This window comes from Emydura macquarii, unplaced genomic scaffold (genome assembly GCF_026122565.2).
Source record: "Emydura macquarii macquarii isolate MOO-44397 ecotype Brisbane River unplaced genomic scaffold, CSIRO-AGI_Emac_v2 contig_1253, whole genome shotgun sequence".
Classification (NCBI taxonomy): Eukaryota; Metazoa; Chordata; order Testudines; family Chelidae; genus Emydura; species Emydura macquarii.
The window spans coordinates 9,920,151-9,935,515 of NW_027131390.1; the positions used below are offsets into that span (position 1 = coordinate 9,920,151).

Here is a 15,365-nt window from a genome sequence, read left to right on the forward strand (position 1 = left end):
AAATACAGATTTTAGTTAGTGTAACTCTTATATGTAGACAAGGCCTTAGAAGGCTTATCAGTGTTAAATGATCTATATATTGGTTCCTGGGCCCCGAATGAGCCAAATCACTATTGTTAGGACTCCAGTGATCCAAATTTGGCACACTGGGCATTAAACCCTGCTAAGGGGGTTGTTGTAGGTTTCCAAACCTCTTAAGAGGCCTAGTGACTTTTCTAAACTTCTCAAGTGGGGGCTGCCAAACTTCACAAGGGGGTGATGAGCTGTGCAGGAAAAGAGTGAATGCCCTCTACTCTCTCCTTCAGTCCTGCAGATCTCCCAAGGTCTTTAGGGAGGGTGATAGCATGAGAGGGTTGAAGGAAAATTGGAGGTTTGTTCTCTCTTGTGCAATTACAGGAGGAAAGAAATTGCAAGGAGCCTTAATAGTCACTCCTAATCTATGAGCTTTGAGTGGGCTTGGCAAGCCTACTCTTCCCTGTGAGCCCAAGAAGGCTTAGGATCATATTGAAATCAAGGGGGGTTGGGAGCCTAGGTGTGTTTGAAAATTCCACTGGGTACCTGGCCTGCATCTCTAGGTGCCTGAATGCCTTGTAAAATCTGGCCCTTAGTGCCTACTCTTTCAAGCTGTCAGGAAGCTTGCTGAGGCCCCAAACTTATGAACCTTAGCCGGAGTTCGTATAAGTATAATTTTTTGTTTTTGTTTTTTAATAGAAGCTTAGGTCCCAAGCATTTTTTTGATGTCCTACTGAGATCATCTGAGCCATCATTCTCTGGCAATGTTACTATATCATGTTTTAATAACACTTGTAGTAAGATTTTAAACAATACATTTTAATTCTGGTTGCTAGATCTCAAGAATGTTAAGTAAAAGTACATTTTATCTCCTTTTTTCTTATGTTGCACTTTGGCTGGGGAGAGGATGTTCAAACTGTTTAACACACTATAAGTTTAGGATTCGCTAATTCAGCAGTTCTTTGTCTAATTCTTTTAAAGATTTGCAGAAAAAAATCTGCTTCTGCCCAAGATCTGGCCTACCTCAGTTTGTGTTGTGTGGTGTATTTGGGAGTGGTGGAAGGTGGGATCAAAACTGTTTTGCTTGCAAATTTCTTACTGTGGAGCGACTGCTGTTGCTGCATAATAATTAGAAACTTGAAACTATTTTAGGGCTATGATGAAGTATGTCTTTTGGACTCTGCAGCACCATCACTTTGGCAGTTTGCCAGAAACAACTCTTCTAATCTGTTCCACAGAAGAAAAGAAATCAGTGTTTTAAAGGGAAATGTTTAATGTTAGATTTAAAAACCTTTTCTAAAAACCAGTTAGCTATTCTAGTGTGAAGAAAAATCATTATCAAGAATACTTCCTGAATTGGCAGGTACTGTAAATGAGAACTAGATCTGTTCAAGTAGCACTTAATTTAGAATTTTGTTCACTGCCTTATTTCTTCATAATGTCTCAAAGTTTAATTACTTGGCTGTAATTTACATATAAAGCAAAGGAAATGAAGACTACACTAAGTTTGGTGGTACGATCTTATCTGATGTTATTAATAGCTTTGAAGAAATTCCATTTTTGGGGATTGGAAATGAAACTGAATTAGACATTTGACTACTCTTATGTGACTATATATGTACATGTTTCACTTCTTTTATATCTTTTGGAATAGATGGAAGTCAGCAAATTATTTTGTTTCTATCTATCATTACTGAGTTCATCATTGAAAAGCTAGAAAAACAAGGCTTATGAAGTATTGAAAAGTACATTTCCTGAAAGTGTTTGCGGAATATGTTCTGTTTGTGTAGCAAACACACTTTTTTGCTCTGTCACAAAGATTGCTAAAAAAAAACTTGTGTGTTTTTTTTTTTTTTTTTTGTACTGCTGTGTATCAAGGTTATATAACCAGAAGTTAGTAAGTATCTAGCAGGCTTTTCTCTATTCAGTGAACTTCTGCATAAATACAGAGAAAGTAATGGGGCTAAAATTGTAAGGCCTGTCCTGTGAATTTAATAATTGGGTTTTAGCTGTGCAATTCAACTTGTACAGCTACAGCCCCATCAACTCAGTTTGCTTGTAAATATAGGAGGAAGTGTTGTCCAGTGGTCAGACAAGGAAACTGAGGGGCTTAGGATTCCTTCATTCTGTTGCAGCTGATTTGCTGTGTGATCTTGGACAAGTCACTTGACCATTCTGTGCCTTTGTGCACTGAATAGCTAATAGCTGCTTACTTACCTCACATGAGTGGTATAAGGCTTGACTTACAATCTTATAGTTTCTAATATAAGATGCTAAATAAATGCGTATTGTTGTTTCCTGGGAAGAAATAAGGACTCTAAGCTCTGAATTACATGATACCGTAACAAAACCCTTAATGTTGTATTTAACTTCCCTCACCTTTTAAAAAAATAAACTTCTAACTGAATATCTTTTTAATGGGGATTTCAGCAAATGCACATGTATCTTTGTGAATGTCTGTATGTTAAATGGCTTAATGGGCAGTCTTTCTTCTTACTCTTGGTTCAAGTTTGTTTTTATTAAAGTAAGTGCAAGAAATATCAGCTAAAAGCTAGTTTTAGTTTAAAGAAAATAATTTCAAATTTTTCAATCATTTGAAGGTTGTATATTAAACTATGCACAAGTGACAGCATTATGATTTAGAAAAGATTGCAAACCTATATTCAATATTTTTTATACTAAGAAAATTTAAGTCTGAAAATTTGCTAGTTCCAAACTACCTTCTCTAACTTCTGGTTGCCTTTTCTGATTATGATATCAATAAAACTAGAGCTTCTGAGGTATTGTCCTCTGAATACTAGGACAGTTGATCCTGAAAGTGGCACCAGTAGATATACCTAAGTGTGGTGTTCTAAAACATATCTTCCTATGAACATGGCAAAGGCATTAGAACTCACTCAGCACTTGGTATGTTCCAAGTTGGAAGTTTTAAAACAAAGCAGTCTCTCAGTTTCATGAGTCCAGAGATAAGGTGGTTCTTGAGCTCAACTGGCTAAATGGATTTTTATTCAGTTTAAACAACAAAATCACTTCTGGGTCACAATCAAAGTGACTTTTGGAGAAAGTTGAAACTTAAAGCGATCTAGGAAGGAAGTGGTGCTTCAGTATGACAGTGTTAAACAAGCTGTGTAACATGCTGAACCACAAATTCTTTTTTCCTCATGTTTCCATTTGGAATATTAATGGATTTCTACTACTTGTTTTCTGAAGGAGTGTTTTTATATTTTCCACTATTTTTGTTGCTAAACCATAAATCATGGCAGCATAAAATAATTTAAATAGACTTGTAAATAAATTGAATATTATGATTCCTGTATTTGCCTGTGCTCTTATGCACTCAATACACAGACAAGTCTGTGAAGTTCATAAATAGCGCTCTTCTACCCTCATGATTCTCCAGCACTGGAGTGCTTTTTTCTGTACAGTCACAGCAATTTCAAAACAAGTAGGGTCACACAGTTCTAAACTGCTGGTTTCACTTCTGCCTGTTTTAGAGTGCTGCAGCATCATTGGAACTTGCTATTGTGCAGGAGCAGAAGTAGATTAAACCAAGTGACAAAAGAGATCTTTACAAAAGCCACGGTATGTTTACCCGTGGACACGATATTTTTGGTTAAGGCTGTAATAAGAGCAGTCTTGTGGCTTCTTAGGTAAAAACCAAAACCTGTCACAAGACTGCTTTCAGTTAGTAGTTAATCTTAATGAAGGGTCTCACGGGTAGAAGAAACACGTTACTGGAAAATAAACTTGCACCCCTGCCCATCTCAGGTTAATGCAGATAGGTGCCCCTTCTGCAACATCAGAAAAAGCAAACTGAAGCTTGCTTTATAAAGTGACTCCTGAAATGGTGCACTTTTGTCTTTAATCAAAACCAGCTTTTTAAACTTGAATTAGAAAAATAGACAGAAGAAAGCAGCTTCTTCATTTAAATGCATCAAGGCTACTCTGATCAAGAAAAGACAGCAAACACCCCCAGCTGGTGGGTTCACAGACATTTCAATTTTAGGCAGTTGGGATTGTGTTTTCTGACTATAAAAATAATGGGGAATTCCTTCTGTTTTTCCATTCTTGTCTCTCAATCTTTCTGAAACACTTCTGAGTAAACTTGTAAGCTTAAGTTTTAAGGTCTGTGTGATAAATGACAATTAATTTAATTTTGTTCTCCGTATTCCTAAATGAAAGTCGGTTGGTAATATAAACTTTCCAGGTGACCGATTACGAGGATATATGTTTCTGTTGTGTGGCAGAACACAATAGCTAAGTATGCTGCTTTCTTTTCTCAGTTAATCACAACATTTTAAATACCAATAATATATTAATATAGATTTCAGTTACTGGTTTTGTTTGGGGCAGGGAGAGGGAATAAAAAAAAAAACCAGATTATTATTATTATTATTACCTCTATATTTGGAAGCTTTAAAATATTGTGATTAATTGAATGTATAAAAGACTAGATTGCAAGGCATTTTAGAACAAATCTAGATCTCTGAAATTTGTAATAACTTGTTGTTTTTGCAAATGTTCAAAGCCTCTCTTACATCTCACTTCTGTATAATGTATGCAGTCTCACTGAAGTCTCCAATATCTGCTTTCTCATCAGATCCCCAATATGGCCTCATCATCAACACCTAAATATAATTCAAACTCCTTGGAGAGCTCCTCAATTAAAAGGGTGAGTGTAGCCTCTTCTGTATTATTGTGGCTGTGTATTTTTAGGTTAAATATCCCAGGGGTCATTAGCTTTCCGGTTCTTGAACATAAAACTGAATATTTATAGAATGACTTCCATTATTGTTAACTGTATAAATTACTTCTATTTCCAAAGTTCAAATGCACCTTGAAACAACAATGAGCTATAATCTGTGAAAACAAAGGCATTTCTTATCCCGGGCTTCCATAGCATCCCTAAAGTCAGTCCTGTTGAATTTGCAAATTGCTATGCACATTTTCTAGTATTGCTGATTGTGTAATTTTGTTACTATTCAGCTCTTTTTGTCTTTAGAAAAATTCTGTAGCACAATTAATAAATAAATTGTATCTAGCCACATGTAGTAGCTGGCCCAATTTGAGATTAAATATATGTACTTAAAGATAAGTATTGTCTACTAAACTTCACGCTTTAGTCACAATTATTGGGAAGGTGAGTATTTTTATTTGATTTATTTTAGCTTTATTTATTCTGAAGGAAACAGGTGCTGCTTATGTGTTGCTTGGTGGACCGTGTATCCCTGTACTTAAGTTGCATAATAGAGATTTATTTACTTGCTGTTCAAAAATATTTCTCACTACCATCTGCAGAAATACTTACGTTGAACTACTGTCTTGTCACTCACTGTTCTTTTAAAATCGTTATTAAAAGATATAAGCTCCAAATGTGCAGTGCATCTGATAGCGAAGTGAACATTTTACTTACTTAACTATTTGAAAAGTGGGCGGCATTGACAGATTGTTAAACTTTTGATCCAAGCATCTCTTATTTAATAACTCTTATTCCAGAAAATTGGAGACCGCAAAACCTTTTGAGACACTGTAGTGTAGTAATTTTATTCCAATTAAATACAAAGATTATTTTTGAATCTTTCTTTTGCTACTATAGCAAATAACATTAAGCACAGAGTTGAATTATTATTTTAGGGGGTTTCCTTTTGCTTTGATTTGCTAAGTCAGTTCTTGTACTGAAGTTCTGTTCTTTCATGTGCTGGATTTTTCATTTTTTAAAACAGTTTATATCTATAAGATTTAATCTATAAGATTGCATTAAGTATGAGTTTGTCTTTATACCACCCTTTCTATTTAGACCCCAAAAGATGGAACTAAATGGGAACAAAATGAGGAAATACCTCGTCTACCAGGAGAAACTAGAGTTACAGGTAAAAATTTATAATTGAACAATCTAATTTAGTGCATATTGAAGGATTAGTAGGTCATATATAGTTTTATCTCTGTACTATTGTGAATTTATAGTGGGGTAACTTTACTGAACTCCCGTGAACAAAAAATTTATTTTAAAACCTTCAAATGCAAGGAAATGCCAAGGTAAGGGACACCTCTTAGCTGTAACTTACTGCCCATACACCATGTTTGCAGTGACAGAACTCCCTCATCTCTACAACTCCCTTATGCCGCCAATAGATGAAGAAATGCTGGACACAACACATCAATCTCCCTCACACAATAATGTGCAACTTTAACTACAACTTCAGCAACATTAGCATTGTGTCAGGGTTGACTTGTGCACACTGGTCAAGTGTTGGCATGTTGTGTTAGGAAAGTATGGTATGTTAGTGAAGATTTTGGCATTACAGTGTGAGGAAGACTATATGCAGAGTTTCCTTATGTGTTGGAGACAGAAGGCTGTTCCTTGTGAAGGAGTGGGAGTCTACCACCTTCAGTGGAAATGTGCTGTGTGGTTGTTAAGGTCCAATTAAAAGAAGTCCTTTAGCTTAACATTTCTTTGGGTATGTCTCCACAGCAACTAGACAACCACAGCTGGCCTGTGCTAGCTGACTGGGGTTTGGGTTGCTGGGTTGTTTCATTGCTGTATAGTTTCCGGGCTTCGACTGAAGCTGGAGTATGGGGATCCTGCGGTTTGGGAGGGTCACAGAGCCTGAGCTCCAGTCTTAGCCCAGAAGTCTACACAACAATGAAGCACCCCTGCAACCTGAGCCCCATGAGCTTCAGTCGGCTGGCCCAGGCCAGCCATGGGATTTTTCTTTGCTGCGTAGACATACCCTTTGTTTCTAACGGTTTGTATTATAGATATCACACTTAAGAAACCTTTTCTGTTTTAAATATTTTTAATGGGAATTTTCTAGATTTTTTTTGTTTAATAGGGCAAATGAAGGAGGAAATTGGGGGCAGAGCATATGATGGGGAGCAGGAATTGCTTCCCAGACTTTCTCTGTGTTGTAGGATACTATGGAGTGAGTGCGATTTCTTGATGTGGGGAATGGGTGTGGAGAGTAGGCCAGAGAAATAAGTGGGAAGAAAAATGGATTGTACTGCACAATGAAATCTCTGGTTAATGAGAGCAGTAATAATAACTACTATAAGATTTCTTCACAAAGCTATAGGTAGATCTTAAGAGCAGCTGTTTGTATGTGTAATAGTATTTCCTTGTACTGTAGATGTTCTCGCTAATTGGTAGTGGAGGTACTGATGTATTTAGGGTACCTCCAGAGCCTCACTACTTGCATTATAGGACTGTCTTATGAACTGATCTTTGATTCTGGTCAAAGTGAAATTGAGTGGATGAACGGTTAATGAGCCCTCTCTACACCTTTCAAATAGAACTAGATGTCTTGACACAAGAGAACTTATTGTAGAGTGTCAAAAGATGAAACAATATCAAGATTAAGAATGTTTTCATGTGGAATCTTAAAGGAACAGTCTAACAGCTACAAAAGAGAAATTTTAAATCCCAGCCGCTTCTCATGTTTGTGTAGTTCTTTCACACAGCAGTGAGGAAGAGAAAAATACAGATGTAATCAGAAAATAGACCGATTCAGGGCGGGTGTAGAACCTGAAACTACTTTCAACTTTTTTTCCCTAAATGAATAGACTTCAAATTGACAGTGTTCTTAAATTAACATGTAAAAGTTTTCCCATCAGACAAATCCTTCTCTTAATAAAATTTGTATTATGAGTACAGTCATCCTTTTTATTGCTACTTATTAATGTTGTCCTTAACTCCTAAATTGTTTTTATAATATTTTAAAGGTAAATGCTGTGTTTCATTTACAGACAAGGAAGTTATCTACATGTGTCCATTTAACGGTGCCATTAAAGGAAGACTGTATGTTACAAACTACAGACTATACTTAAGAAGTGTGGAAATGGTGAGTAGTGTGTGTAAACATTTTCACAATGCATGTCTGTGTAACTGAAGACCAGTAATGAGATGCGGTTGTCTGTCATTGTTTTGGTCCCTTCTGGCCCTCAAATCTATGAATCTCTGCCTATAAAATGACACTGGTGAGGGAGTAGCAATGGCTGTTTAAGAAGTTATGGGTGCAAAACAATAAAACTAAATCATGTGCTCTCTGTTGTGATCAGACTCAAGGTTTTAGAATCCTGGAACTGAGATCACTGTGGTCTCAAACAGCTTTTATTACTTGGATGCAAAATGGCAATATTTAGACGCAAAAAAATGTGGGCAATTTTCCTTTTAGGTGCTAAAGTTCATTGCTATGACAATAGTTTTACATTGCAAATACAAGAGTAATTTATTCCTGCAGCAGAGTTCATGTGAAGAAAAATAGTTTAAGCAGTCACAAAAAGATTTGCATTGTTAGCAAAACGAAAGTGATGTTCAGTTAAGATAGTAGCAGAGAAATGGTAGGTTTTTAATAATATGGTATTAATTTTATTGCAGCAATATTTAATTAAAATGGTTAATATATAATTTTGCAGGCTTCATCGTCTTAGCTTAGCTTGTACTCTTACAAATGAATGCAGGCAAGATTGTGGTATTGCCTCTGAAAGATGAAAACTGTTCATTACTTTTCTCAGATATCTGTGCAGTCATTTATCATTTCAAACATTAACAGAAAATTACAAACCAACTCAACTTATTTTAAAGCTGTACTTTTTCTTAATTGTATGAATATTGTTAACACTTTTTGAAAATGAATCTAATTTCTTTCCTCAAATCTTATGAGCTACCTCATCTTGAACCTATTAGTCAGACAGAACCTCGCTAATAATCTTATTAGAACTGTAGCACTCTGGATAACTAGCCATCTTCTTCTCAGTTCACTGATTTCTATTCTACCTACAATTAGACAGTGAAAGCTAATGTAGTGTTACTATAAAGTATCTTCTAGGGTTTTTCCTCTTTTCGTGCTTCATCAATATTTTGTTGACTGAAACTAGAGACAAATTACAGTTGTTGAAAAATCAGATAGGCAGATAGAATGACTTCACAAATTTTCAACATACATCAGAGAAAAATAACTTATCACTAAGTCAGTTTTGGGTCTGCATTGTAAAATTAAAGCAAGAAACAGAAACTCATTTACAGAATACATGACACTTCCTATGTGTATTTTATGACTAAAATAGATGACATACCTTGTGATTTTAAAGAAGTTTTATATGAAGCTTAATGGCAGTAATACTGTATTTACTTTCATATTTTATCCTTTCCTTCCAGGATCCAGTTGTGATACTGGATGTTCCTCTGGGTGTAATTTCAAGGATTGAGAAAATGGGAGGAGCTTCAAGTAGAGGAGAAAATTCCTATGGACTAGATATTACTTGTAAAGTAAGACTTGCAAGAATTCATTAAAGAGAGAATTAATGGATGTTAATTTTTCATTGCATAGGTCTTTTGTAGAAATAGAAAACAAAGTATTTTGTTCATCCAATTATCTGGAATACATAGACTAAATTTACTTTTATTCATAATGTGCCTTTCCCCCACATACTATAGCTGAATCTAAAGAAAGAGATTTTCAGAACTGTCTAGGGAAATAATTTATAAGATATAACTGCTGTTGTCACCAAATATGGGAAGGAGAGTATTTTTTAACAGTAGGCCAATGATTTTGTACTGGAATGTGCAGTTTTAGGGCTTGTCAGTGGGATTTTAATTTCACTTTTATGAAACTGAGCCATAATTCACGCACCTATATTTCCTTATTTTATGGACCCTAAAAGTCATTTGTATATTAGCTTATATACTTCTTAAAACACCTACCCATTGTCTTGTAAAAAGTCAAATAGTTGTATGGAGTTTCATTGCCAGAACAAGGACCTTAATCCAAAGGCACATGCATACTTATTAAACAATGCATCTGTTTTCTTTAGTCTCATAAGAATTGTGGCTATGTATATTGCCACAGAAAATATGGCCATGAGAGGAGTTCCTTTGTGATAATCCAGGAGTCCTTTATATAACTCTTGAATGGAACATGTAAACCACAGATTCTGTTCTCAACAGTAACATACAAATTTCTTAATTTTAAAGTTAGTCAGGAGGAAATGTCTGAGGATAGTGTAGTCTAGACAGCTTGTTGACAAAGAACTCACATTGGAAACATAAAATAACTCATAATCCACAAACATTCAGTAGCCCATGAGACTTGCTAGGGAATCAAATACTCTTGCTTCTGACAGCTTAAAGTCAGAAGAGGAAGAGCACCAGAATTGCACAGTGAGGTAAAATTCTCTGTTCCCACCATATGTTGCCTGTGATGTTATAAAATTCTTTGTCCAAAAATAAAGTACCTTTTTTTACACCATAAAGTAGGAGAGGGCTTAAAATGAACATTCATATTTGTGTTTGATATGTTAAGTACATTCTATATCATGTTCAGCATGCAATACAGTATTTATGCACAAAGTAAAGATACTGTATTACTTGGTTCTTTTTTAAAGGGTAATTGTCCTCATTTTAGGATATGAGAAATCTGCGGTTTGCACTGAAACAAGAGGGTCACAGCAGAAGAGATATATTTGAAGTCCTCACAAAACATGCTTTTCCCCAGTCACATAATTTGGTAAGTTAGCATTATTATGGCTGAATCCCTTTTTTTTTTTTTCCTCACCATTCTCAATTACTGTACATCGTGACAGGCACATGACTACTTATACACCACCCCATGTCTAATCTGTACAGAAGAACTATATTATTTGGAATTCATTTATATTAAGATCTTATCTTTGCCATTTAAAAATAATTAAAACATCCAACCATATCTAATATTATTGAATGTGTATTTGTATCTTTCAAGTCCTCTGTGACTCAGTCATTATCATTGTCCATCAGAAAACATGAGAAGTTGCATCTTTCCTTGTCATGTTAATATAATACTACTTAAATTATTTGATTTTTTCCCCCCAAACATTGAATTGTTTGGCAGTCTGCAAAGCAGTCATAAAGTCCTAAATTACAATTGCAAAGACACTCACAGGTAGAGACAGTAAGCCAGCCCATATTTTATTGGCCATTATCAGTGAATAATATAATCAGCAATTCATACTACACTGAATTTGCAGATCTGTTGTAGATAAAAATCTTATGGAAGAAATTCAGTGACAGTGATGCTTTACAAATCAGAGTTTTTTGTGCCTATGCCTATAAGAGAGGGTATACTTTTGCCTGGGTTCTTCGGTATCATTGAAAATATGGTTTCATAGAATAAAACTGAAATTTGTGGGCAGGTATTCCATAGCGTGGACTCCTCTTAGGAATTTGGAATAAAATATTTGAGTAAGTGAAATTTTGTATTACACAAAAACAAACTCTGTGGGGGAGAAGGATTGTATAACTTCTGCTTGGGTCATGTTTAAAAAAATTACCACTACAGGTTTAAGCTTACATAAGTTGCTATCATATTGCATAAGCAAAATAAACACACACACACACACACACATGTATGCGCCAGTTGGTCTCATTATAGACTTTTTATTTTATTCAACTCACCTGTTCTGTCGTCTCACTGATTAACAGTCTTTAGTTCTATAATAAAATGTAAAGCTCCAAGAGAATTGGCTTTTTCTTACAATCAGCCCTTGATCCTTTCAGGTTACAGGTAAATGATTGCACATTTTACAAGAAAATAAATTTTCTGAGACAAATAGTAGTTCTAAAGGGTTATGTGTAAAGCCTTATTACCATGGCCTGTATTCTGAAGCAGTTCTGCTTAGAATATGTCTACACTACAAAAATAACCATAGTTGAACATACAACATAGTTTATCCACAACCTTCTTTAAACATGGTTATTTTTGTGGTGTAGATGGGGCCATAAATCAGAGTTGACACTAAGAATAGCTAGGGGTGTGATTAATTCTGCCCCAGAGACTTTCCCCACAGTGCTTAATTATTCTGGGTAAGAAGTGGGAATTAATGTTATAAATTATGCTATAGCCAGAGAGAATTTTCCAGTTTCAAAAAACAAATGTTCAAAATATTTGCAGCTAGTTGGTGTGTCACTTATAAACAGTCATATGCTTGCACCTACTCTTCTTGTAAATATATTTTCCAACTTTAAAATATTTTGCTCACACTTCTTCCAAGTGCATTGGTGCTATGTCTGCTTGCTGCTGTCCCAGGTGACACCGCTTGATGTTTTAAGAGAGATCCGAGGGACTCCTTTTATGCATGTCCATAATTGGGTTAGAATAGCATGGATTTATTTTTATCCAGGATCCTTTCAAATACAATGCAATCAGAATAACAGTAGCAAACATTAGCACTATTTATTTGCAAGGAATAAAACACGGCATAACATAAACACAAACTAAAAAGGAAATATAATACCACAAATAATATTGGTAATGCCCTTAGAAAACCTTGTTGCAAAGAATGATAAAGGATTAAATTTAACACACATTCATAGTGGTCAGAGTCTAACATTGACTCACAGTGTGCTGGATTATGAGAGAGTAACTACAAGCGAATTGTACAGAATGAATTGCTGCATTCTATGCCCATTTGTTATCTTCTAACTTCAGGCTCAGTCCTCCGTAGTCCCCAGAGTCTTGTCCACTTTATAAACTCCTGACCAGCAGTTTTGATGAGTGTAGTAAAAATTCACTACACATATACAAGCCCATAATTTAGAGATCCCCTCTTCATGTGACTGAGAAGACATTAAGTTTTTCCTACTGAATCCAGGGCACCGAAGAGCTTGTATAGCTTTTTATAGCCAATTTACTAGAAAAAATGCTGTTTATAAGAAAAATCTTAAAATGCATTGCTTAAGATTTATAACTTCTAAATGCTTTTCTGTGTATCTTGGCAGTCTAAAGAATCAGAGGGTACCTTCCTTGGAGAAAGAAAGGAAACACTGTGGAGGAAGTAGATCCCTACTTTCCTTCTTTGGCAGGTCCTGATGTTATTGGTGTGGTTGGTGTGAATTTCAAATTGCCTGCTTGGGCAGCCTTTGCATAGGTAGAATACACAAAGAGGAGGTGTGTGGTTTTTGTGATCCTAGCTCATCAGTCTGCCCTCTAAGCTCGCATGCTTCCCTTGGGATAAAAGGCTGTGAAGTGGAAAATTGCATCATTTCCAGCCTGCATTGTGGTAGCAGGGAAGACTTTCTCCTGCAACTCCTACCCTGCTCTATGGCACTCCCGTGGTACATTAATGGTCAGGATAGACTTAAATTATGGTGATGTATAGCCGAGGGAAAATGGCCTGTTTCTCTTGGCTAAATAAGTAATTAGTGCCATGTTTAGATGGTCTTTGCTGATGTGGTCAGGCTTTTGTTGACTACTAGGTTTTGGGTCTGCAAGTTTTCTCCCATGGCAAATTGGCTCTTCCTTAAATATTTTTAATCTTGTCTGAAACATCTGTCAGGGATCACTTAATACAGACTTCAGTTCTGAGCCAGGGATGTTCCTGGTGGAGGAAGCGTGAATGAGGCCATGTGTAATGAACATATTCAATTTAGGACTATCCATTGTGATGCATATGGAAAAGTCCCTTATGGTTTTTGTTTGGTACCATGTCTAGTCCAAGCACATGGTGGGAGTGAGGTGACTAAGGGATGGGTTGAGAGCCAATGATTAGCCTTCTGATCAAAATCATAATTCAGAAACTCTGATATGGAGGTCAGATTTCTTCCTGTGGGGAACTGATTTAGGGAGTTTCAGCCCAGTGATCACAGTGAGTGATGAGTGGGGCACTGTGATAGACTGAATATGGCTTTGCAATAAAAAATTACATTCCATTATCAAGGGAGGTAAGGAGAGGGGTTGAGCTCTCCTGTTTCTCTTAAATTGTACGTGGTGCTTCTTAACACAATGCTTCCTTGACAGGCTACACAGAACTAATTTGTCTCAGAGAAATCCTTAAATGAAAGCCACTTCAAAACAACAAATTAATATTGCCCCACCATCAGAATGGTTTCATATACTCCTTATAGTTTTTAAATCTTATGTAATCTGTGTGTTTCAGATGTTTTATTTCTGCCCACCAGGTGCTTTGTTTCCTGCTCTTGGAACTATATATCTAAGTTCTTATAAGGTTGTCGATCACCATGGTATCAGAGCTCACTGCATCCATTGTGGGCTGATGACATTAGTATGACTACTGATTTCTGCGGGAGAAAGGGGTTTAAAGAAAGCTAATTTACCTTTTATTGGGAGGCCTACCGACTCTTGTGCCAGTCAGTAGGTAGTACTGACATCAGCACTCATGAAGCCAGAAAGGAAACAGCTGTGAGGCAGAAAGTTTGATGAAGAAAACAGATCCATCCATTATGCTGCGTTCTACTTGTTAAAGTACCACACATCTACTAGCTCCCTGCATTTTTTTTTCTAATTTAACAATTGCAAGTCTATTTTGTCTTTGTGCCTTTTTGTGTATTAGTTACTACACATTATTTTAAATGAACTAACGTGATCGATTATATAAGCTACTGTTTGTGTAGAATTCAAACCTTTGGGTCTTAGGTCCTCAATATGAGGCTGTTGAAATTTCTCTAGTCCTCAGGGTGTTTTGACTTTCGAATGCAACAGTAGCAGGATAAAAATCGAGCCTAACGATCAGGCACTACTCTCTGCCGACTATAAATGCTGCTGCATATGCGCTCGTTGTTTTCCTTCTGGACCTAAGTCTGCTTGGCAGTAGGCGTCCAATTCAGCAAAGAGTCCTAAAAAGGAAGCTCCAAGTATATGCCTTGCAAAGAAGTGAACTTATCTGAGGAGCTGGTGAAGACAATGTTACAGAGGGTGAAGAAGACAAAAGATCGTATTGCTTTGTCCTGTGCCTGCAATCCCTAGGCTATGCATCTTGGGTCCCTCTTTTAAGGTAGGGAAAGGAAAGGCTATGCTTTGTAAGCCGCCTTTCATATGGATGACTGACTTCCAGGGAGTGCCGTACTCCCCTGCATGGTGCATTAAGCCTTAGCAGTACTGAAAAGCCAAGTGTAAGGTTTTTGAGAAGTTCCAGAGCATTTAGCCAGCCCATCATTACCAGTAGTCCACTAAGCCCTCCCTGTCAGAGGCATACTGGGAGCCTCCCTCACTCTCCTCCGCCTGGCCCCTGTTCACCTTGGGCACATGGATCCAGACTACTGCGCAGTAAGGCTATGTAATTAGGTTTTAGAAAACACTCCAGATTACCCCACTCAGAGGATATTTTTGGACTCCTTGATATTGGGAAGAGATCAGTCTAGTGAAACACTTCTATTTTCAGTGTATAGAAGCAGATTTGGGTTTCAGTCCAGCAAAACACTTTTGTGTGCAACTTTTATGTGTGGGAGCAGTCATTTTGATCTCAGTGCAATTACTTATGTGAGTAAAGTCATGCACGTATGCATGTCTTTGCAAGACTGGGGTCCTACTGATAATACTGCTGCAGTTAAATCTGTATGCATGCTGCTCTCCATTCTGGGATGT

General features: G+C 36.5%; 1 protein-coding gene across 3 annotated transcripts in view; it reads left to right on the forward strand.

The window, feature by feature from the left end:
• MTM1 (myotubularin 1) overlaps nt 1-15,365 on the forward strand; it is a 57,320-nt gene that overhangs the window by 10,254 nt on the left and 31,701 nt on the right. For all 3 annotated transcript variants that reach the window (XM_067548118.1, XM_067548120.1, XM_067548119.1), the window contains 5 exons: nt 4,613-4,684; nt 5,810-5,882; nt 7,756-7,850; nt 9,167-9,277; nt 10,413-10,514. In XM_067548118.1, the coding sequence (XP_067404219.1) occupies nt 4,622-4,684; nt 5,810-5,882; nt 7,756-7,850; nt 9,167-9,277; nt 10,413-10,514 (444 nt within the window). In that variant the 5' untranslated portion in view covers nt 4,613-4,621. The remainder of the gene's footprint in view (nt 1-4,612; nt 4,685-5,809; nt 5,883-7,755; nt 7,851-9,166; nt 9,278-10,412; nt 10,515-15,365) is intronic.